This window comes from Artibeus jamaicensis, unplaced genomic scaffold (genome assembly GCF_021234435.1).
Source record: "Artibeus jamaicensis isolate MK-2021 breed Jamaican fruit bat unplaced genomic scaffold, CSHL_Jam_final scaffold_1964, whole genome shotgun sequence".
NCBI classification, from domain to species: Eukaryota; Metazoa; Chordata; class Mammalia; order Chiroptera; family Phyllostomidae; genus Artibeus; species Artibeus jamaicensis.
Genome location: NW_026522030.1, coordinates 55,365,547 through 55,388,621, shown reverse-complemented (window position 1 = coordinate 55,388,621; position 23,075 = coordinate 55,365,547). Strand labels below are relative to the sequence as shown.

The 23,075-nt window shown below is 42.6% G+C and overlaps 1 protein-coding gene across 1 annotated transcript in view; it reads right to left on the bottom strand.

The window, feature by feature from the left end:
* Window positions 1–23,075, bottom strand: part of ADAMTSL1 (ADAMTS like 1) — a 948,619-nt gene that overhangs the window by 190,535 nt on the left and 735,009 nt on the right. The window contains exons 15-16 of the mRNA XM_053656510.1: window positions 20,614–20,915; window positions 14,738–14,867 (exon numbers count right to left, since the gene is read on the bottom strand). Of these exons, the coding sequence (XP_053512485.1) occupies window positions 14,738–14,867; window positions 20,614–20,915 (432 nt within the window). The remainder of the gene's footprint in view (window positions 1–14,737; window positions 14,868–20,613; window positions 20,916–23,075) is intronic.

The following is a 23,075-nucleotide window of genomic DNA, read 5'->3' as shown; positions in this document are numbered from 1 at the left end:
AGAGTAAGACATGCTCTTCTCATTGATCAACACGCATATCTTTGGGAAGGATAAACTACCTGAAGTAACTGTACTTGCCAGCTGTACATAAAATACTCAATTCATTTTTATAGTGATAATGAGGTATAGAGAAAGTTATAAAAATATCTTTCAGTATTGGTAAGAAAATCCTTACTTATCCTTAAGAGTATATTATGTCTGCTTTGGCCACTGGGTCCCCTATCCTGTCTCCTGATTCCAGCTCTTTACCATGGGAAAACTTTGATACAGAGTATATTCTTCAATAACCAGGCACGCATGTAAGTGCCTGACCTATATTAACTCATTAATCTACACAGAAACCTTAGGAGGAAAATATTATTCAATCTCTGTCTTACAGATAAGGAACCAAGGACAAAGTGGGGTTAAGTAACTTGCTCAAGGACACGCACTTGATAAATGGTGGAGCCGAGATTTGAACTCAGGAGCTCTGGCTTCAGATCCCACAATCTGATTCACTATACAAGGTTCTAGAGTCCACCGTTTACGATACATACTGAAGCTGCAGAACATTACTTATTAGGCTTTTAGTTTGAGCTCTGCTAGCCATGGTTCCTTGGGCAAGTCACTTAATACCTTTTTTCAAAAGGTATTTGAAGAAAGGTATCTCTCTTTCTTCAAAAATAAAATGAGAGAATTAGACAAAGTTACATCCTGGGATTCTACAACCGCAGTCATTGAGGGAGATTCATGTACTGATGTTTTAGAATCCAGGCAAGTCAGTCAGCCAAACTCCTTGCCATCCCTGGCTTTTTAGAGTGTAAAGAATAAATCCCTATGATCTTTTGTTGTTCATAGCACTACCAATACATCTGGTAGTAAATTAATAGTGCTGATAGAGCTGATAGGGAAGTGATGAGAATTTGGTATCCAAGTTCTTCATGTGGCCATGATCTATCAAGCACCAGAAGTAAATGAATCCAGCTTGCAGTAACTGGCTGGCAAAATTGTTGCTCATGACAAACCATGGATTCCCAATGCTACTTGAGGACTGTAGATTCTAGGTGAAGTCTCTTCATCCATCAGCATTATCTTTCAATGGACACAAGCATAGGGATTTGGAGTGGAAATCCCCTTGTGCTTCACCTGTTAAATTGACTTTTCAGGTAGAGAGAGTTCTCTTGAACACATAGGTACATTTGATGTACAGAAAATTCATCTGTTTCAAACAATAGTCTGTCTATAGAGGAGGGTTTGGGGGTCCCAAATGTGATAAGTAACACACAAACAATTATGGAACTGGAATCAGTGTTGGGACAGGCTTACATTTAGGGATTATCTATACTTGGAGAGACAATGGAAGGGGAATTTTAGAGTTGAGGATGAAAAGATGCAGAAAGACTCCACAACTAAGTACCTAAGACTTTAACACAACTATCATTCTATATGTCAAAAGAAAGGAATACAATGAATGGGTCTACTTTCTAGACCCAGATAGATACACAGCTGCAGCAAGACCATGTGCGGTAGAAAGCAGTCTACTTCTTGCCAACCTTGTTCTACAGAACTGCCCTCCTGGAGGAGTTAAGTATGCAAGGGTGAGCTGGAAAGCACAAGTGTCTTTTCTAGATCAAGGGAAGGTCAATCCAGCCTACATGTGGTTTCATTTCATTCCGCTATGGGTCAGTTATATCGTCAACCTCCATTAAATGAAAGATAAAGTACATGACAGTGCCCATTTTCACATAAGGTGTTTCTAGGTGTCCCTAGAATGTGCCTTGGGAAGGGCTATGGAAGTGCCTAGCAGGTGACAGTAAAGAGGAGAGAATGGAAGCTTTTCTGGCCCCCAAAGTGTCATCTTACTGTCTCCCCTCAGTTGCAAACAAACAACCCACCACTAGTGCCAAAAAAGCCACAAATGCAAGCTTGACAGTGGGGTGCACCTTGTGAGGAAGATCTGGCTCCACTATCAGCCTCTCCCCACATCATAATTCTGGCATTATTTCCCTTACAAAAAGAGCATTGATAAATGGTATCTGTCTAGTTGTGGTGGATTCTACATCAATAAATACCTTGCTTATAACAGTTTCCTTCTGTGATTTTCCAGAGCTTGAGAAGCTTAAAACCATATAAGCTCTGGGCATCACAGTCTTTCATTTTGCAGGCTTGCTATTCTGGGAAAGGAGCTGGGGCAGGAAAAGGGTCACGGATGGGTGGGAGTGTGGTGGGCAGTAGACTACCCATGGAAAAATATATAAATATATAAAATATAAAATACACACATATAAAATTTCAGAAAATTTCCCCAGTAAATGCATGTGTGAACCATACACTTTATATTCTATCATTAACAACTTTAATTCATTTCTCAAAGAGCATCCTGGGCACATTCAGCAATGACCTACAGAATCCTCCCACACACTTTGACTTTAAGAAAAGAGATACTTGTGTTGGACATGTGGGGCTTTTACCAAGGCCAGAGTATAAATTTCCATTTTTTTTTAATCTTTAAACTTCAAAACAACTTGTATGTCTGTGCCCAAGCTGAGATTTCTCTGTGCTGTCCCTGTGTGTGTTAAGCAAATCTTCCAACGATGTCTGCGCAGTGAGCAAGTACTTGGAAGACTGATTAGAGAGGGCGGCCCTGAAAACCAACCCTCTGAAGTATGTCATGTGGCAAGAGATGAAGTGATAGCTTAAAAGGAGAAATGAAGTAAATGTAATTATTCAATATCTTATATTTACAAACCACTAAGTTTCACAGAACTCAGAGACCCTCACAAAACTGCCTAAGAGCTGTTGACCCTAAGTTTGCAGATGAGGGAAATGGCAGGACATCGGGAATGTATGAGACAAGTGGTCCTTCTGTTTTCCATAGTTCTCCAGCGTTGCCTGAAGATGCAACACAATACATTGCCCCATACTCCACGTCCCTCTTTAATTTCCTGTGCCATAGTGTGAATTTGCTTAGGTAGTTTCATTTTCCTAGCTCTGTGCCATCAGAGCTGCCTGCAGGCAGCATGGTCCCTTGGAGAGGACAGGGAAGTTACAGATGAATGATCAGACTTTGAGTTTCAGAATAACCCATTGGAACAGAGATCCAATATATCTGGTAGTAAATTAATCTGACCCATTTAAAATGGTTGTCACAATTGTTATTGGATTACGTGCTTAAGGGACATAAATGTATCAGCTTCCTAGAAATTAACTGAGAGCAACCAGAGGTACTCTTATAATACAGGGGAGTTAAGCATTTTCAGGCTCATCAGATTGAGAAGGGACAGAAGGCAGGATATAAACTTGCCCCAGGGGCCTTTGAAACACTTGGTCTGAGCCCTTGGGAGGAATTAGTAAGTAGTAGCACATTTGACTAGAATTTTAGGGAAAATACTTTGACATTTATAATAACAAGAGACTCAGCCCAGTAATCACCTTCTTTGAGTCCCCTTCCCTCATGTGTATTAGGTGACTCATCTCAGTGTTTCCAGGAGACAGTCATTGGTATCTGCTATGGCCATTTTGACTATGCATTGTGACTATCTGTGTACTAGATTTGTTTCTTCAGAGCCTAAAACACAGCAAGAATTTAATAAATGTTTGCTGAGCTGAGCTGGATCTTCCCTTAACCAGTAGAAAATGCCCCTGTGCCCCCTGGTTCTGCCAGGGGCTAGCATTTACGGAAGGAGATAATTAGGGGCCAGTTGTCCTTGGCTGAGACCGGCTGCCCCTTTCCTCTGTCATGGAGCTTGTGTCTCCTCCCTTCAGGAAAAAAGTCAAGAGCTGCAGCTGCCTAAGTGTACACAAATCATCCACACCCTCGACCCAGGCACAGCTTTTTAAAGACTTTTTAAAAAATCACACAAAAATCACAGCTAATACCTGTTAGTGTTTCCTGATCACTTAATATGTACTAGGTAATATGCCAAGCACTTAAGAGACAAACCCTCACAAGAATTATCAGTGCTAAAGATGAAGAAACTGAAGCTCTGAAAAGTTAAACCATCTCCCCAAGACCAACAAAGACATTGTATGAACTGGATTTTACCCGAGGTTTGTATGACTGCCAAGCCCATGCTCTTAAGGTTGGAACGAAGGACTGGGGATCATCTCTTACACCTTAGAGTGAATGTGCTTAGGTAGTTTCATTTTCCTAATTCTTAATTGAGTTGAACTGAATAAATGGGGGATAGGTGGGAGAAAAAGGGTTGAAAGAGTTTGGGTCCTGCTCAAGTGGTAGGAAAGTAAGGAATTTGGGTAGTCAGAGGGCAAGGTGACTAGGATTAAGTCTCGGAGGCACAGAGAAGTGGGGTACTAGGAGAGTTAGAGAATAGTGTGGCACAATAAAGAAGGCAGTGGCCCAGGGTTGCACTGGGGAAGCTGGGGAAAGAGAAGTGTGTACGTGTGTGTGGCGGGGAGAAGTGGTGTTTGTAATTTACAACATAAACAGGTCATCAGTGAGGCCAAAACTAAGCCACTGGTTGTTAGCAGTGGCAACGATGCAAAGCTCCGGGACAACCACCACCGTCTTCCAGATTCATAAGCCCAGGCTACATCTCTCTGGATGACTGAGTATTTCTTTATAACAATGTTTTCTTAGGAACTGAGTGCTTTGCCTAATGACTCAGCATTGGGTTTTAAGACATTCACTTAGGTCTGTTCAGTTTGTCTTTTAGCACAGTTCATTTCCTACATGCTTGGCTTTGCCCTGAAAGGTGTGTACTCGAATGATATTTTCACTATCCCTTAAGCACTAGATTTTACCAAGAGTCTAGTGCTACTCTCGGCAACTGAGAGTATGAAATGAAGCTTATCTGATGGAGATGAAAAAAAGAAGAGCCTGTTAACCTGCTTGTGATTTTCACTAGGTTGTTCACTACCAAGAGACTAAGATGATTGTTCTTTTCACTGTGGTAATCCCCATGCTTTGAGTTTGGTGCCTAGGACAGGGGATGCAGAGAGAGAGGGATGGAAGAAGGGAGGGAGGATGTATAAATACATCAACAGAGGCAAAGACTGAAACACAAACTCTTTAGTAACAACTCTACAAGTAAACATACCTTACTCCAAATCTGCATCTGCCACTGGATAATTACATGATCCCCTTAAAGATTCTGCTTCCTCAGCTATAAAGTTAGGATAGGAATAGTAAATCCTCAGAAACTGAGGGGAAGATTAAACAGAATACTGTGTGTAAAGGGACTGGCATGTTAGGAGTTCCCAATAAATGGAAGCTATTAAGGAAACCCTACCTTGCTCAAAGACGGCCTGCGAAGGTTAGCAGGAGTGTGGGTGCAGGATGCCCTAGATTTTATCTGCACCTGGGTTGGATTTTACCTCTTTCCTTCCTCCCTTTTCTCCTCTCTCTTGCAAGTATTTGAGGAGACAACTGGCTAGGAATAACATTATTTACATAAGCTTTCTGATTTCTTCCTGACGCATCGCAGGCTTTCCCGACCACCGGAGACACAGCTGCTCTCTTCTCGGACTCACACCTCACTTGCCCACGGGCCCGACTTCCTTCAGTCATGTCACACAGGATATTAACTTTCTAGGAATATGTGGACTTTGTCTCCCTCGATCCCACTTCATCATCCCATTACTGTTCTTAAAAAAAACACACCTTATTGGATTAGGTGTTAAAGTCAAACCGAGTGTCCCAACAACAGCTACCTTTTACAGGCTTGCTGGAATCCAAGGGAAGCAGCTGCTCCGCTTCCTGTGCTACAATGGCCTCCGGGGTCTGGCGGGCTGGACAGGACTCTGGCTCAAAGCTAGGTTCTGTCCACGGCCTCCCCTTCATTCCACCCCCACACAAGATGGTCATGAAAATTTAGGAATGAGGTACAATGACTATGAAATGAATATAAAGGTCTTCTTCTGTCATGTGGTTTCCTGCCTCGTGAACTCAGAGGGATGGCAGACTCCTCTTGTGTTGAGCAGCTACTGTATGAGGTAGGAACTGGTTCAGGGTTTTACTTCACATGATCATCCTTACAACCCCTCTGTGTGGTTCCAACAATTGTCTCTGTTCTACAGGTAAGGACAGTGGAGTCCTGGAGAGGCTAAAGTAGCCAGCCTAAGGCCACAAAGCAATTGGGAGAGCCACTATCTGTTTGACTTCAAAGTCCATGATTCCTCCTTTATTCTGGGCAATAGGCCCTATTCTTGGTGGGGAATATTTAGCTTTGTCATTGCCAAGCCCCCTTTAGGTTCTTGTTGTGAAGTTGCCCTATTTCCAAGTGTTGCCAAGATTCCTATTAGGAAAAATATGGCGCCTCATTAAAAAAATATGCTAAGATGATAATGAGCTACCTCTCCCAGAGGCATGTGTACCATTGAAGTAAACAATGGCTTCGGTATCACACCGCTGCTAATAGTGACCTGTCCAGCTCTATGTACCAGGGATAGAAGACCACATTTAGCTGTTTGAGTCACATGAACAGCTACATCTGGCCAGTGGGAAAGGTGGTTATGTTTTACCCACTCAGGAATCAGAGTCAACAGCTGGATATTTCAGAGAATGTGCCACCTGCAGCTGTTTTCACAGACAGGCTCTGACCCGTGTCCACGTCTGTCTAGGCCCCAAGTGAAATCAGGAGTCCCTTGAGAAAGCAGAGTGCATCTGGTGGGTCTGGGAGCTGCGTTAATCTAGCAGCAATCATTCAGGCCTTTATTGTGCCACTAACACAACCCCCAAAGTGTCCTGTAGCCCTGGTAAAGATAATTAGACAAAACCACACACACACACACACACACACACACACACACACACACACACACACAAGTAGTAAGGACAAGAATAAAGGGAGAATGCTGATTCACCACAGGAAAGGCAGCAGTTGGCTGGGCTCTGCTTTGTGACAGATCTTTCTGTCACCGTGGCAGATAACCTGAGAACTGCCTGACCTCAGGCTGGCACCATGACAGGAATAATATTTTCAGAAGCATGAACTGCTTCTGAACTGCATCCTCAGGTTATTGGGCACAAAGTAGAGCACTTCCTTTTTCCCTCCCTCACTTTTATGCTTCTTAAATCTCTCTCTTTTTCATCTTTCTCAAGTCTTTTTCCTCCTTCCTTGTTTTTCAAGTTTAAGGCACTTAGCAACATAGCAGATTCCTCACACTAAGTCCCAGAAAAGCTCTACATCTCAAAGTGTGCATGAGGCCTTCCTTCACCATTTCCAAACAAGTCACTGGGTACACTTAGGCAGCAATAATTTTCATCTCAAAGCTTTTGCCAAGCCATTATTTGCCATTAACTCACTACTTCAGGACATCGGAAACACTGGCTTATAGAGAAAGTAAAACAAAAAAAGTAGAGAAGATTTACTTTGGGAGTCTCCACTCCATTTCTGTTGATTGATTTGTAAGCTGGAAGGTTTTTGAACTGTAAGACGCCAATGTCTTCTCACGACATCCACAGCAGAAAGCTGTGTGGTGGGGCTGTTTCCCTCCCTGTGGTGAGGGCACTGATGCATGGTACAGAGGTGTCAGCTTTGGGGGCAGCGAAGAGCTCAGGGGGTGGTTTAGTTCAATAACTGTCTTTATAAGGGCAGCACTTAAAGCGTCCATGATAAAAAATGCAATGTCTTCTCCAGGACCATCCCCAAAACCCTGATTCAGGGAACAAAGTGGGTTTGTTTATCAGTGAATCCCCAGCACAATGCCTGGCAACGAAGTAGTCCTTCAATAAATATTTGTTCAATGGAGGCTGAATGAAGAGAAATTCCAGTATTAAAGGCACTATAAAATTCTAAATCGAGAGATGCGGAATATTCTGTATCCTTTTACATGTCAACAAGACTATTAAGGTATTATAAATACGTCCATCATTTCAATGTTTTACTATCCCTGCTGCCTGAATGCTCTTGCCTAAAATTTTCTTATGAAAATGTAAGTCTGGTTCCCTGTAGACTTCTCATGGCTTCTTAATTTATAGTTAAAGCCAGTTCCTGTTTTGTGACTAATAGAGGTGCTTTGTCTTCAGGACTTAAATCTGACTCAAGCTATTTTTCTAATAGAATTTGCTTTTTCTTTTTCTCTTGAAAAGCTTTGGCTCTGTAGATAATTATCATTACCTTCAAAGAATTGCAGAATATTAGAGCTGGAAAGGCCCCAGGGATCATCCAGCTGCACCTCTCATTACTTCCTTCGTGATACCCTCCTGGGGGCTCCCTTCTCCTGCCAGGTGGACAGACCGAGTCCACAGCACACTGGGTTGATTGTGGGAGCACACAAAATGCTAGCATACCTAGGGCAAGAGTCATTACTAATGTCAATGAAAATATAATGGTGTGCATCACACAGAGCACACTATTTATCTGTGACTCTGCGTGAGAAAAAGTGTGGATGCCTACAGTATGAGAATTAGCAACCATTACCACTGTAGCTCTGTTGGATGAGCACCCAGAGGCAACGTTCTCCAAGCAAATCTGCTCTTCCACATCCCTGTTTAACTCCTTTCAATGGTTTGTCATAAAGGACATAAAGCCCAAATAACGTAATTTAACATACTGGGCTACCCTTGATCTGGTCCCTGCCCACCCTCTGACGCAAGCTTCCACTTCTTGTCCTTTCCTTTGTGTTCATGCTTTTCTTTTCTCCTGCAATGGGAGTCAGTCCTCTCCCTTCTTCACCCGGGGAACCCCTGCTTCTGCCTTTTGATTCAGCACAGTCATTGCCTCCTCCAGGAAGCCTTCCCTCAGCCTCACACTCCCACAGAGTCCCGTGCTTGCCTCGTTTACAGCAGTTACTATTTTGAAATCTTCCTTCTCCATTAACTGCAAACTCCTTTAGAACAGGGTTTTGTCTTCTAAGCACACCAGAGAACCAAATACAAGCAGACTGTGCACATGAAAATGCCAGTGCATTTTTACTTTTTACTGAATTGAGATGTAAAACATTTCCTGCCATATTTTTTCTGCATAGGTTGAACTTCAGTCAATGGTCTGTGTAAGGACTTTCCCAGGGTCCAGGCAGCATTATGTGATGGGCTGTCGGTCCTTACATAGGTGTTAAAAACCAGGAAAGCTTCCCTCTCAGGACTTAATTGAATGGGTTTGCCTCAAGGCTGATGTTTCTACCTTTTTAGAACAAGTCATTTGTGCTTTCGGGTGACATGATGGGAAGGTAGATCCAGTCCCTTTGATTTTTACCCCAGATTCGTGCAACAGCCGACTCTGTGCCTGCAAAGTGGTGTCTAATATGATCAAAGCTGACTTCACAGAGGTTTGAGTTGATCTGATAGGTGATGTGTAACCAGGGAAAAGGCTGTCTTTAGGAGAAATAAAGATTTAAGGCCTGAGGCAAGTGCACATGTGACGTTTACCCTTGTTGATGTCAAAATGCTGCTGGGGACAATTCTGCTCAATGGGCCAACACATTCCTGGGTAGAGAAAGAACAGAGGCTGCCACCGGGCCAATCAGGTCCAAGAGTTAAGAAACAGGTCTTGGCAGGTTCCTCTGTTGTAACTTGTCCATCAGTGGAAGAAAGAGAGAGGCAATGTAATTATGTATCTGGATTTACCAAAAAGAATGACTGTAGTAATAGCATTAGTTCTCCAACGGCGCCTGAGTATGGCCTCCAAATCTGGACTCAATTTCTGTGGACGCCAGTGAGCTTTGGTGTGCTTTGCTTTTAGCACTTAAAAGTTAGTATGGACAGAGCCAAAAGGCAGCATATGGAAACTTTGGAAACACAGCAGAAGATAAACCAATATTTAGAGAGCATGTTGAAACAGTAACCTTAAAATAAGTTGTCAAAGGGCAAGATGCCTGCAAAGCTTTGAAAGTTCCAACAAATAAATTAAAATGTGGCTGTATAAAAAGGCAGCACCTTCTGCTCTAGCCATTTTAGGTTAATATTAAAAAATGGAAATTGGAAATCATTTGGTGCTCGTGCGCATGGCTTTTGTTAGTGTACAATAAAATAGGCGTTCTGAAGTTTGCTTTTAAAGAGGAGACTCTGTGACCTTTAAGATGATTTTCTTAACTCTCTCCTCTCAAATTAGGATTCCCAAACTTCTTTTATAGTTCTTGATAATTCTAGGAACCACCCTAGGTCTGAGAAAAGAGCCTAGGGTTGGGGCAAGTACTGTTCCTGGAATTATGAGCTTCCCCTCCCCTTCACTGTTTATCTGTTTTGCACCACTCAGCTGTTCTCTGTTGCAGAGAAATAAAAGTTTAGTTTAAAAAGTATGTTAGAACAAAGCTGCAGAAATTGCCTGGAATTTCCTTCATTTTCAGCCATCTGGCTTTCATTGCTTACTTCTTTCCCCTCCTCCAGGTACGTTTACCAAATCTTTTCAACACACACTGGCCAAGCTATCAAATGCTTATAATTAATAACAGCCATGCTCCCTTTTTTTTTTCTCTTTTAAGGTAGTGGTTTCTGGCTTTCCTCGGGCTGCTCATGTCATTGCTACTATAAACCAGGGAGATGGTCAGTGAAGCTGTAGTTGAATAAGAGAGAAAAATCTAATCAAATTTAAGTCCCCAATATAAAACATTGTTTTATTTTAAAAATATCTCCCCCTCACCACAAAATGAAAGGGGAGGAGGAGAAAATTAATTTTTTTGAGCACCTACTATGATCCTCTTTTAGAGAAGAAGAATCGGAAGACCCAAAAAGGTACATGACCTCTTGAAGATCACGTAGCTAAATGGGACAGAGCAGAATTTGAACATAGGTATAAACCTGTCTGATGGCTTTATTTTAGTGGCCTTAGGGATGGGAAAGATGCTTAGCGCATATTAATTAAGTGAAAAATCAAGTTGCCAAACAAGATATAAATATGATCCCCATGTGTAAAAGGGAAGAAAACCTTATGTATTTACATATGCTCATGTGTGTATATAAACTACTAGAATGAAGGTCTGGAAAGGCACATACCAACCCACTGACAGTGGTTATCTCTGTGCAGAAGAAGGGGGTGGAGCTGTAGAGCCTGGTGCCTTTCTTCCTTGATTGCTTCTGCTGGGCCTGACTCAAAGAATGAGAATACTCATGAAGTGCTTGTGTAGTTACTACTCAGAAAGCTTCCTCGCTGGGAGCAGGAGGCTGACCTCTTTCTTAATGACTGTTCTTAATTCATTTTTGAATATTTCTCCCATAAACTGGTCTAATCCACAAGTGAAGATTGGCAGGGTGGTGAAGCTTCCAGATGCAAATCACTCAGGTGGTGGTAGAGATGCCTATACTGATTTTTCTTCCTTGTGATGATAACTTCTTTGCTGTCCACTTTGATGCAAAATTCTCACTGTCTGCTCACAAGCAAAAATCATCCTGACTTCTTCTGGCCAATTTTAGGCCAGGTTAATAAGGGATTAATACCTGTCCTCATGATGCACACCACCTTCCATCTCCCCCAGTGAGCAAACCCCTTTCTGGACAAGGCTAACAATTTATTCAACAATCCTGTCTACATCCCCTGTATTACAGCTTGCCTTCCTGTTCTTATTTTGAGGATACTTTGCCATATGTGACTGATAACATAAAGGGTTACTTATCCGAAGGATAGTTATATTTTAAATTGGTATTTAAAGCTTCAACTTAAGGCAAGGACTCTAGCATTTTAGGACCATTGGGTAGGTGGGACAGAAGGGGTTAGGGGGACTGAGAGCAGACAGCACTAGGGTCCTCCCAGCTGTCATTAATAACAGGGCCTACACACTAATACTTATACATTTGGCCCTCGTCTTTCATACTCATTAGTTCAGTACACACTAAACAAGAGCCCACTCTGTGTCAGACATCAGACTAGGCACTGGCTGCAGACGGAGGAGAAGACATAAAGCTGATAGCAAAGACTTTAAAATATAGTTCTCTTCAGTTGATAACTAGTATTTTTTTTAAGCGCCTTTGAAAATGCAGGCAGTTCTTGCTCATGAACATATACAGACATAAATGGGAACACAGATGGGAACAATAGGACAGTCTCTCTAGCTTCAGAAGATGCCCTTCCCGCTGTGAGTAGCTAGCGCGAGAACATATCTGTGTAGACGTGGTGAAAGTTGGACGTGTGCTTCTGATACCAGCTCTGCCATTCACACAGTCTGAGTTAGCAGAAGGGACGTGTAATGCTAGAAAGACCACCTGGGTAGGCCATGCCCTGGGGCCTCTGGTATTCACCCGGTGATCTGAGAACTCTGACCACACATAAGAGGAGAAGTGACTCCCCAACTGGTGTTCAGTAGAACTCACTGCTGTCCAGAAAGGCTATGTAACCAGCGGCCTCCTCTCAGAGACATATAAGCCCAGGGACCAAGACCTGGAACATCATTTCTGATGTCCCATGAAAAACGCTGCTTTCTGAACACATGGACATCAGCACAGACCAAGGGCCCGGTGTATAGAAACTTGAGTCTGAGCAGAGAACACCCTAAAACATGTGGGAAACACTGATCCATGCACAATAAGAATTTCTGTGAATGAAAAATTTAAATTCTCCCACCTAAACAGAGGGTGCACGAGAAAACACTACCACACTACTACACCTCTACCAAAAACACACCTTCTCTTTCCTATACATTTTACACCAACCTTTTACAAAGGATATATTTTCCCCCTTGATACCATAGTGAAATATTCCATAGGACTTCACCTCCATACATTTCTCATTTTTAACATGAAAATCTGCTGTGGCTCTTTGGCAGGGTGAAGAGACCTAGTCATACCGACCCACTGTACATGTGCCCACTTTGCTGTTTTAATTAGCGTCAACCTACAAATGTGCATATGTTTATGGTTGGCCCAAGAAATCCTTGGCTGCACCCAGTAAGGGAGGTCTTGCCTGTCTGACAACTGGCTAGTGCGAAATCAAAGCAGTGAGTGTCTCTGTAGCAATGAAACAAAACTAAGCATTAAAAACAGTCCTTGCCCAGGGTCAACATAAACATCATAGAGTAAATTGAACTCATCCAACTTAGCCATTGTCAATACCTTGAGGCTGAGAAGTAACACCTTGGGTCCTATTCCTCCAGGGAGGAATGGGTTTAGTGGCTTCAAACCCCAGGAGATTCTGAGCTAGTCCCAGGTACTGACTCCTCGACATTGCCTCCACTCATCCTAGCATTTGCATGTCATTACAATACTAGATTGTGGTTAGGAAGGCTCTTATGTTTGTTTTTAAAGTAATAGTAAATAAGCAGACAGAAATGACATCTATTATCAGCACAATAAAGCAGCAGTAGTAGTCCTCATTCTTCTGTCTGTAGAAGAGTCGGGAAAACGAAGAGTCAGGGGATATTTGAGCAGGATGTGGTGACCTCAGATCACTCCGCAGATGTGGAAATACAAAGGGCAGGCGCCTTGCCCAATGCCACACGGCTAGTGGTGACCGACCTAGGACGGGAAGCTGGGCCTCTGGGCCTCTTAGCCAAGGCCCTAGCAGGCCGTCCATGCTGCAACCACTCAGCTTCTTCCTATACGGGGACAGCACTGTCAAAAAGAAGGGGTTTGTGCCCCTTAACCATGTAATTGGGTCTTGGGTTCGCCCTACCACTGAACAGTACAGTGAGGACAAAGATGAAAATCGGGTCAGACAGAAACAGAAAAGGGGTTTCTCAGTATTCCATGCACTGGATTTAGCTTTTCTGGGTCCAGCCCTTTTCTCTGTGTTACTGGCTGCTGTTCTTATGGGTGGGGTGCTGCTCCAAGCAGTGACTGACTAACTCTCTGGTTCCATTAGAGAATATGGCACTGGTGGCCCTCCTCACTTCTGCCTTTGAAAGTAAAGCCAGGACCACCATTCAGATCAATATATGGAACAACTTGGGTGACTAGAGCAGAAGTGTCACTGTGAGATTACACTCTGATCTGATTGGAGGAGGCCTCTAATCTAAGTCCCAAAGAAAGGCATCTAGTTGGCTGAGAAATATATAAGACAAGGAGCATCAGCTTGACCAGCAAATTATTGTTAATGCCTGAAGGCGACACTGGCTTCGTACAGGATACTTTGCAGAAACAGAAGAGATATCATTCAGAAATAGCATTCATTCCCCTTTACATCTAAGCTTTGACCTTATCTGGAAACAGTCTTCATTCCACTACTCGACTTGGAAATCTGGCTTTGGTTCTTTAAACACCTCCCTTTGAAACCAGAATCGTAGATGAGATGGTTTAGCTTCTACACAGATTTGCTCTAAAGAAGTGTCTGAAGGCAAATCTCTCAAGACACCATAAAATTGTGTGGACTGAAAGAGTGATTGGATTGGTTAGCTAAGACTCAAGGTTGGGTAATAATGAGACCCAGGCAGGGCTGAACAATAAAATGCTCTAACTGATTTTACGCAAGTGGAATGACACACACATACCCCAGAGAACACTCTAATGAATCTGCGTGCTTTGCATACAGGTTTACATTGGATCAATTATACCACCCAGATGCCCCACGAGCCAGTCTGTTCCTGTGCCGTGAGGGCTTGGGGCATAGGCTACAGGGTGGCAGAGACCGTGAAGTCTGTGGTCAGTTCAGACTCCCTCTGGAGAAAGCAGCCGTGTGGCATGTGCACATACCGGCCATGTTATGAGACTCGCTTCAGTGCACGGAGCCTTCTGGACCCTGTGCATGACCATTGGGCTGGAATTCCAAAGCCCTGGTTTCAATTAAATTTAAGTGGATTTGACTCAAAGTTTGAACTGATGCTAATTGGTTTTCAAAACACTGTGTAACAATAAGCGTTCTGGTCTTGCCCACGGGCAGGCGCACCCAGTTCCGAACATGCTCCTGGGGAGCAGGGCAGGCAACATGCCTGTTACCTTGATGGGCAGGGATCCAAACTGCAGGTTTTCAGGAACTTCGGAGGCCGACGGCTGGTCACGCACAGGTTCTCATCAACAGGCTCCTGAGTCTGTTTGTTCAGGCAGCTCACCACAGCCTCCTGGACACCTGCATACAAATCACACTGTCAGGCCAGAGTGGGCGTGTGAGGGGTGATGAAGTGTAGACAAGGCAGCTAGTGGGAGGTCTCTGTGATTGGTAGGACTCTCACTGCATATCAGAGACAGCAGTTTGCAGTCCAGGACTGCCCATCTTGTCAAACATCGCTGGAACTGGGGTGAAGCGTGCCCCTTGAAGAGCACAATTTTTTTTCAAGAGGACAGGCTGGTACCAGAACTGTTGAAATGCTTTAAAAAAAAACACCACCAAGTCTATAGCTGCCAATGTTGACATGTGATAATTTAATGCAGAAGGAGAGCAGGGTGACAGAAAAAAATGGCCCAAAGATCTTCACATGTTACATTTTAATCAACAGGAGATTGTTGTATTTGGAAGGGAGGCCAAGAGCCATGTTTGAATACTCAACAATCTGTACACTGCTGTTCTTCTGGGGCCTTGCATCCAGGACTCCTATTCTGGTTGGTTCCCTTTGGATTTGGGTTCATTTCTTTAGTGACCTCAGGCAGTTCTTTTAGAAAAAAGAGAACAAGATGCATAATGACCACATCAACAGCAGACAATCTTTCTCTACATCCCTGCATACAATGTTCCCACTGACATCTGCATGCCCCTGACTCAGAGCTGGGAAAACAGGAGTTGTAGCTGTGATGGGCACAGATGACTTGGCAGGCCTTATGGGGTGGTGGGCAGGATCCACTGCCTTTCATGAAGCAAGGAAGCATCTAACTGGGTAAGGAAATGACCAGACTTTTCATTCTGGTTCCGAAAGTCATGTCGTGACTGTCTGGTCATGATAGTCAAAATCCACAGGTTCACATTATTGCCAGGTATAAGGCTAAGAGCTTGGAATATACCACTCAATCTTCTCAACAACTCCATGAGGAAAGTACTATATTTATCCTCAGTTTACAGCTAAGAAAATGGAAGCTTAAAAGGCTGCAAAGACTTGCTAAGGTCACTTGAACAAACAGTGAAGTGGTGCCTTAACCCTGGGGCTTTAATGGCTGGCAGTGCTAACATTTAAAAATACGAACAGGCCATCACATCTGCTGGAGATCTGCAGAAATAGCTCAGACATTTGTCAGGAGTCATTGCAGCGGAGTTCAGTTTAAGGGACAGGCGAGACATTCTTGGTGATATGTTTTCAGTCATCCATAGCTATGTATATAAAGATCCGTACATCTAAAGATACCAATCTGTAGTTAAATATTTGTATAGTTACAGCAGAGTGTGGGACAATAGATATGATTTGTTTTACATATAAATACACATATATTTTCTTATTTTTATTCTCTGCTTTGTAATTAGTACCTGATATAGTACAACTGACCTGTCACTTCTTAGCCCTGTTGCTTTCCCCCTCCTGTCTACCTATGTTTCTCCAAGAAGTTATCAACCTAATCAACAGGCTAATGCTTCCTAAGATGATGCAGTACTGGCTTAGGTCACTCAGCAAGACCATCAGTCAAAAAGTGACATTTGAAAGCCAGAATCTATATCACCTTTCTTTTTTCCTAGTTAGTTTCATAAATCAAACATTTAAAAAAATCAGTTACAATATTTACCCTGTGGCCATGAATGTAAATTGACTTTTTTCTAAGCTTTTTATGAACTCCAAAATTTCATTTAAATATATCATGGCCAGTTCGGAGTGGGAAATTTGGGATGCATAGGGGACATTCAAGCCACTCTGTTATATTCTGTAATGCTGACTACAGGGTGTTTCTCTGGGTTCCAGCTAGGATAAGCCTTTTGAAATTCATGGTATGATGAGATAGCAAAACATTTCATAAGAAATGGTTGATATCATCACTGATCCTTCCCACTGGAATAGTCTGACATTATTAAGATAATGACCACAAGGCACTGGATGAGGCTATTTCATGCAGAATCTAGAGCTGTGGTTATATTAAAAAGTACACTAAGAAATGAAGTTTTCAATTCATTCACCTATGGTGTAATATTTAAGAGATACTGTGTGTTGCTCTACAATAAAATATGTTTTGGTGTTTTGATCTATACACACATTATCATTTGCCTTGAAAATATTTCAGGTGTGTGTTTTTGTGTGGGGTATGCATGTAGAAAGTCACCCATTTTCACTTTGTGAACTCCTTGTTTGTGGAACTGAGGTCCCTCTAAGACTTCAAGGAATGGGTGTAGCAAGGGTTAAGGTTTCTACAAAAACATTAATGATCTTCTTTCTTGGATATGTAGAACACAAATTTACATTAAACTAAAATGTTAATAATAGCTCAAAGATAACAATCACCTTCAGTATGGTTAAGTGCTGAGATTAAGCAGCATTTTAGAGTTACTCAGTTTTAAGTTAGTATATTATAAAACAATACACTAGGCCCCCTTGACACTATGAGTTAAATGTCTATTGCCAGAGGGGCCAGTTGTCCCAGCAACGTTTTTAGGTGGGGTTCGGGTGGGGGGTGAAACAAAGGACAGAGCTCTGTCATAATGAAGTATCTGGGACCAGCCCTGTGGTCAACACAATACATTTTTGTGGCCTGACAAATGAAATGCCTAAAGGGCAGGGCATTTTAAGCATAGTGTGCAATTCAGGCTAGGGGGAGGTGGGAAGGGATGCCTGGAGGGAGGAAAGTGGAGCGAGGGAGCTGCCTCGGAATAGGGAGTGCGGGAAGTTGGAGCAGGGAGGAAATGTGAGGACTTCACCTGCAAGTTCATAGTCCACTTGGCCCAGGGGAGTGAGGCCAGGAAGTGAGAAGTTAGCTCATCCAGTTTGTGCTCTTTCCAAACAGGCTAATATATGCACTTAGAAGGACATTCTAAACCAACACAGAACATATGTTTAAGTACAGTACTTTATGATTTCGAGTTTTCCTTTCTTGACAGAAGCAAAAAGAAAGAGCAGTCATAAGGAAAAGGGAATAAGAGGTACAAGAATTCTTCACTCTTGCCGAAGTAAATTTCCAGTTTTCCCTCAGCTAGGGTTTAATATTAATTTTACCATCTAGGAGTTCAATGTCATAAAGTCGTTCAGTTCAAAACTGCTCTCCTGGACCACACCATCAGTGCACAGAAAGGAAATTAAAATGCAACGAAGGTGAGAGTAGGACACAGGACACAGATACAAACAAGTTAGGGTCACTTTTAATGTTCCAGAACACAGGATTTTCATCGTTGATCTCTCTCAGGACGGCACCATGGTTCCATGACATTCGATGGCAGTTTGAGGAACTGCAGTCACCAACTACAGCCTAAACTACTAACCAGTTCCTTCTGGTTGCTACCTCTGCTAGGTGAAAGGTTACTTTTGTAACCTATCCAATTTCGTCTCTTGAGATTACAAAAACAATAAACTTAGCCTGACTAGCCTTATAATCCAAAATTGATTTAAAATTTATCCGTTAATCTTGCACACTTTGGTAGCCTTCAGCAAGAATGACTAAAAATATATAGAATGTGGGGGTGTATTTTGGTGAAAGATCAAAGTTGATAATATGGTGAAATATTACTGCCAAACACTGACTTCAAAATGTACATGTCCCATGTGACAAAATAATTTTTTAGTGCATATGGGCATCATATGGCCCCATATATCCCAAGAATATTTTCACCACTTTGGAATTTTCAACTCCAACATTTTAGGTGTAAATATATGACCTTGGCACAGGGACATTCACTGTAGGTAAGTATGCACAGTTGTTGACAGTTAAGACCTAAAACATTTCAGCAACTTCATCCTGCCCTGGATATAAAGGATGTGCAATCTGTGTTGTGCAAAGATACTCAGTTCCTACATGCAAAGATCAATTGTTTTTCAAACATCCAGATCTTATTTCTAAGTCAATATCTCCTGAAAACATTTTAAATGAAACACATTCTATGTACTCTCTACACTTTGAATTTTATACCCCTGGCTGATCAGCAGAATAGTTAGACCCTTAAAGATAAAGGTATCTGCTTATTTATTTATTCCATTACTGCATCTATTTTTTCCATCTGTTTCTAAAGTTCCAGGCTTGACTTATAACTGTGAACCATAACCGAGAGGCCATAAGTAATCTTTTTTCAAAGCACATTTGTTTTAGACTAGAGATAATGATCATTCAGTTCAGGTGATCACGGAAATTGGGGATAAACATACACGGTCTGAACTCTTGAGTCATTTGTTTTGTTGGAAAGAAGCAACTGCAGCCACCAGCTGTGGCCTTTCCACATGACCTCAGAGCTCCTGCCCCACTCAGAGACCACCACAGCTTTTTTGACACTTCTCTCTCACCAAGCATGTATGAAAAGGTGTCCTCAGTGTGAGTGTAGAACACCATAAGAATGCAGATTAGCTTAGTTCCAGGAAACTCTTACAGCATCAGATGGAAAAATTTAGGTTTTAAAAGAACAGGGCTCTCCATTAAACCTCTTAAGAATTTCACAGTTTGAAACTGGAAAACTTAGAAACAAACAAGAACCTCAAGGTCAGAACTATTAAATGCTTACTAAAAGACCTGATGGGGAAAACTGACTCTTCACTAGTACTTGCTCCACTACCCATTCCTTTTCAACTCCATGGGAACAATTCGAGCACATTTATCTGTACACTTTCAATAATGACAAAAACGCCTTTTTAAAAGTTTTCTAAAACAGCTTCGGGAAATAATTTTAATATGTATATATAGTTTTTTATATCACTTAAGTAGGAAGCTTTGCCGGGAATGTGGAACCTTATCGTGCCTGAAGGGGCACTCCAGCCAGTGAGGGCACTTGGCAGCAAATCAGCCAGTGTTTCCGCCCCGTCAGAACCTCCCTTGGGAGCGGGCACACGGAGGCCGTGACAACACCAATCTAATGTGTTTTCTACGGTGGAAGGAAGGCTGTAATCTTCTCAAAGGCTTAATTGTTGATTTAAATGCCTTTTCCTCCCACTGCAGTCTTGTTCAGATCCCACCTGCAATACAGAATCATTGGCTCTGTGTGATGACCGTGGAATACACCTATGAGAACCAGGTCAAAATACACAGAACACTGAACATGAGCTAAATAACATTCACAGTGAGAAAGCTTCAGAAATTCCCTAGGTCTCTAGACAGAGAAGTAAATAAACGGCAAGCCTAGTCCCAGCTGTCACTCACTAGTCGTGTGATGTTGAATAAGTCACTCGGCTTCTTTGTATCTTAGTTTTCTTATCTGTAAAATGGTGGCAGGGCCAGACTTGAATCTTTAAACTCCTTTCCAGTCCTGGGTAACCACAGTGTTAATTGCCCTTTACACACATCTTCCCTTTGTAAATAGATATCACTTCGGGAAATCAGCTGAGTAACTCAGCGGGACTATAACTTATTCTACGGAATAGCAGAGCGTTTTGCCACCTTGGGTTCTGGCTCGTCCCGTGCGCAAAGGCAAAGGCATGGATAAATGAAACTGAACGTTGTGGGCATGGCCGGGTCAGTGTCAACTGTGTTTCCCGGTCAGAAACACCAGGATACACTGCAAAACACCAGAATCACAACTGAAAGTAAAAGAATCAGTTGTGTTGGCCACTCACGGCTGACAGTCTGCGAGCTGCTCAAGCCCCAGGAGAAATACATCTGTGTTTCATTCCGTATGCTTTACATTTAGAAAGGCTTCCTCCCCTCCTCCACCTCCCCCTGCTTATCATTCTTGGACAAGAGGCAGTCACATGACACAGTTGCACACAAGGAGAGAGGATGCAGAAAAAGGACAAGAAGATGGAGGGGATCCGAGCCAGATTCCCCCTTCTTACCTCCTCCACATGATTCAGAGCACTTGGTGAAGCCCCCATACTCCCAGTCATACAGCTCATCAAAATCCTGCAGGCCACCGAGGAGGCCATCTGTCTGTCCCGGGTTAAACTCAGGAAGTTCTCCGTGGCACGGTCCTGCATAACAGGCTCGCTGGGAGGCCGGCTTGGGTCCTTCACATTCGTCCACAGGCAGGTCAGCCACAGACTGAGAGAAGGACAGGAGCACCTGGCATTTGACTATTCGCACCTGGGTCCCCACACCACAGGTAACTGTGCAGGCCGACCAGGCCTCGGGGATGAACCTGCAGTCGGCAAGCAAACAAGAGGACAGAATGAGAAGCCCCAGGTAGGAGAGCCTGGGCATTGTAAGGGGCCACATCCCACCTGCAGGCATGGCCCAGTGCTGTCCCAGGATGTGCTCAAGGATCTGCCACCCTGTCCTTTAATGCACGCTTCAGTGTAGTTCATAAGCTCATTTGCCACTGTTTCTGGATTGGTTTCTTCTAGTGTCGTAGGAGCTCCCAGCTGTAAGACATTCCAGCCACAGACCACCTGCTTTCCCCCTGCTTCGCACCCACAGTGGTAGCTCTTCGGAACAGGGAATTGGTGGTTTCTTCTCTCTCTCTCTCTCTCTAAATCCCAGCACTTGTGCCTGCTGCAAAATGCTGGCTATTCTTGCCGCAGACTAATACTGATACTAAAAACTATAACAAACAAGCCCTTGGAGATATTTAAGGAAGTATTTCTTTTTAGTCTGGATCTCATATTCTGTAACTTTTGTTGCTTTTCTGCACAATGTGCTTCCCAAGATTTATTTATATGTAGAAAGAGTTTTGTGTTTGGTTGTTGCTCTTTTTTTTTTAAGTTTCCACAAATGAAGCAAAGTCTTATTCCTCACACATTCTTTGAATTAGTCTGGACTACAGTTCTTTTTATATCAGAGGAAAATCTGTGCTACGAAGTTAAGCCTGCAGGCATGTGACAGTAAATGAAGCTGGACATTCACATAACTTTATCCGACAGTCTCCACTCCCTAGCCCCCAAGAGAAAAGCCACAATAGTAAGAACTTAGTTTTCCTCTAAGTTTTTCTAGAATTTTCCAAATTTTAAAAAAAAGACTTTTTCCCTCTCCCACTAATCAACAATGGCCATAACTGCAATGACCTTGAGGAGGCCTAGGGCAAAAAGCCCAGAAGGAACCACTAACATTTTCAAAAAGTTAGTAAAATAAACTGAAGACAGACTAAAACTTTTTTATTTTTCCATGATCCTACTGCTTTCTCACAGAGAATCGTGCTGAGGAGGCATGCAAACCTGGCTCCTTAACCTTGACTTTGGCAGAAAACGAAAGAACTGATAAGACAGTTATAGCATTAAACTCTAGTAAGTGCAAATGGTTCATAGCTAGTTTAGAGAGATTGAAATTCTAATAGGAAACCAATCACAGTTTTCAAACTGGAAGGAATAAAGCAAGATGTTGCCGGGCCTGAGCCTGGGCTGTGTGTGGAGCAGAAGGTCTGGCATGGGTCTGAAGCATGGAAGACGTCCCTTCAGGGAAGGTCTGACATCTGTTACCCTTGAGGAGTTGTCCTCATGGAGAGATTGAAAGTCACACACAATCTTGTCAGGAAGGTGGGTGAGGGAGGAAGGGCCCCCCAGGATTATTCCCAAGAAATTCTTATTACATTGTTACCTCCCTCTCTTGTTTTTGAATTCTTGACTTCATCTTTTGGCACCTAGAGAACTTGGGAGAAAACAGTATCCTAAAACATTTAAAAAGTCTCTGTCTCTTTAAATAATGCTACCTATAAAAACTTGTTAGAAAGATGAAACCAAAATCTGCAGTCAAAATAATCTTATCCCTCTTCTTACAGATCCATATATTACGCCTTGCTCCTGGAACAAGAATCATGACAAACACACAAACACTGAATTTCACAATCCAGGTGTAAATGTAAAGGAAAATGCAAAACTAATGCAAAATACTAAACTATTTTGTATATAAGGAAAACCAAAAGCACGTGATAGATGTGCCAAGTTGACCGTATGTGATGAATAATGCTTCTTTAATAATGTGCTGAATTTTGTTTTCAGATACGAAAAGATGACAAGCTCTCAAAAAGAACTTCACCCTCTTAGCTGCTCCTGTGTGGTAAGGATTATTGTTCTATCACCTACCATGGTCCTCCTTAGTAACCATTACGAAAGGACAAGGGTCAGCTAGCTTTTCCTGTAAAGGGCCAGATGGAAAATATTTTAGAATTTGTGGGCCATGATTGTAGGTCTTTGTTGTTGCAACTACTCAGCTCTGCCAATATAGTGTAAAAGCAGCTGTAGACAATATGTAAACAGATTGATTCAGCTGTGTTCCAATAAAACTTTATTTATAAAAACTGGGGCTGTGGGTGGGAAAGGGGGTAGAAGGGCCTGAATTTGGCCTGTGGGCTATAGTTTACCAACTT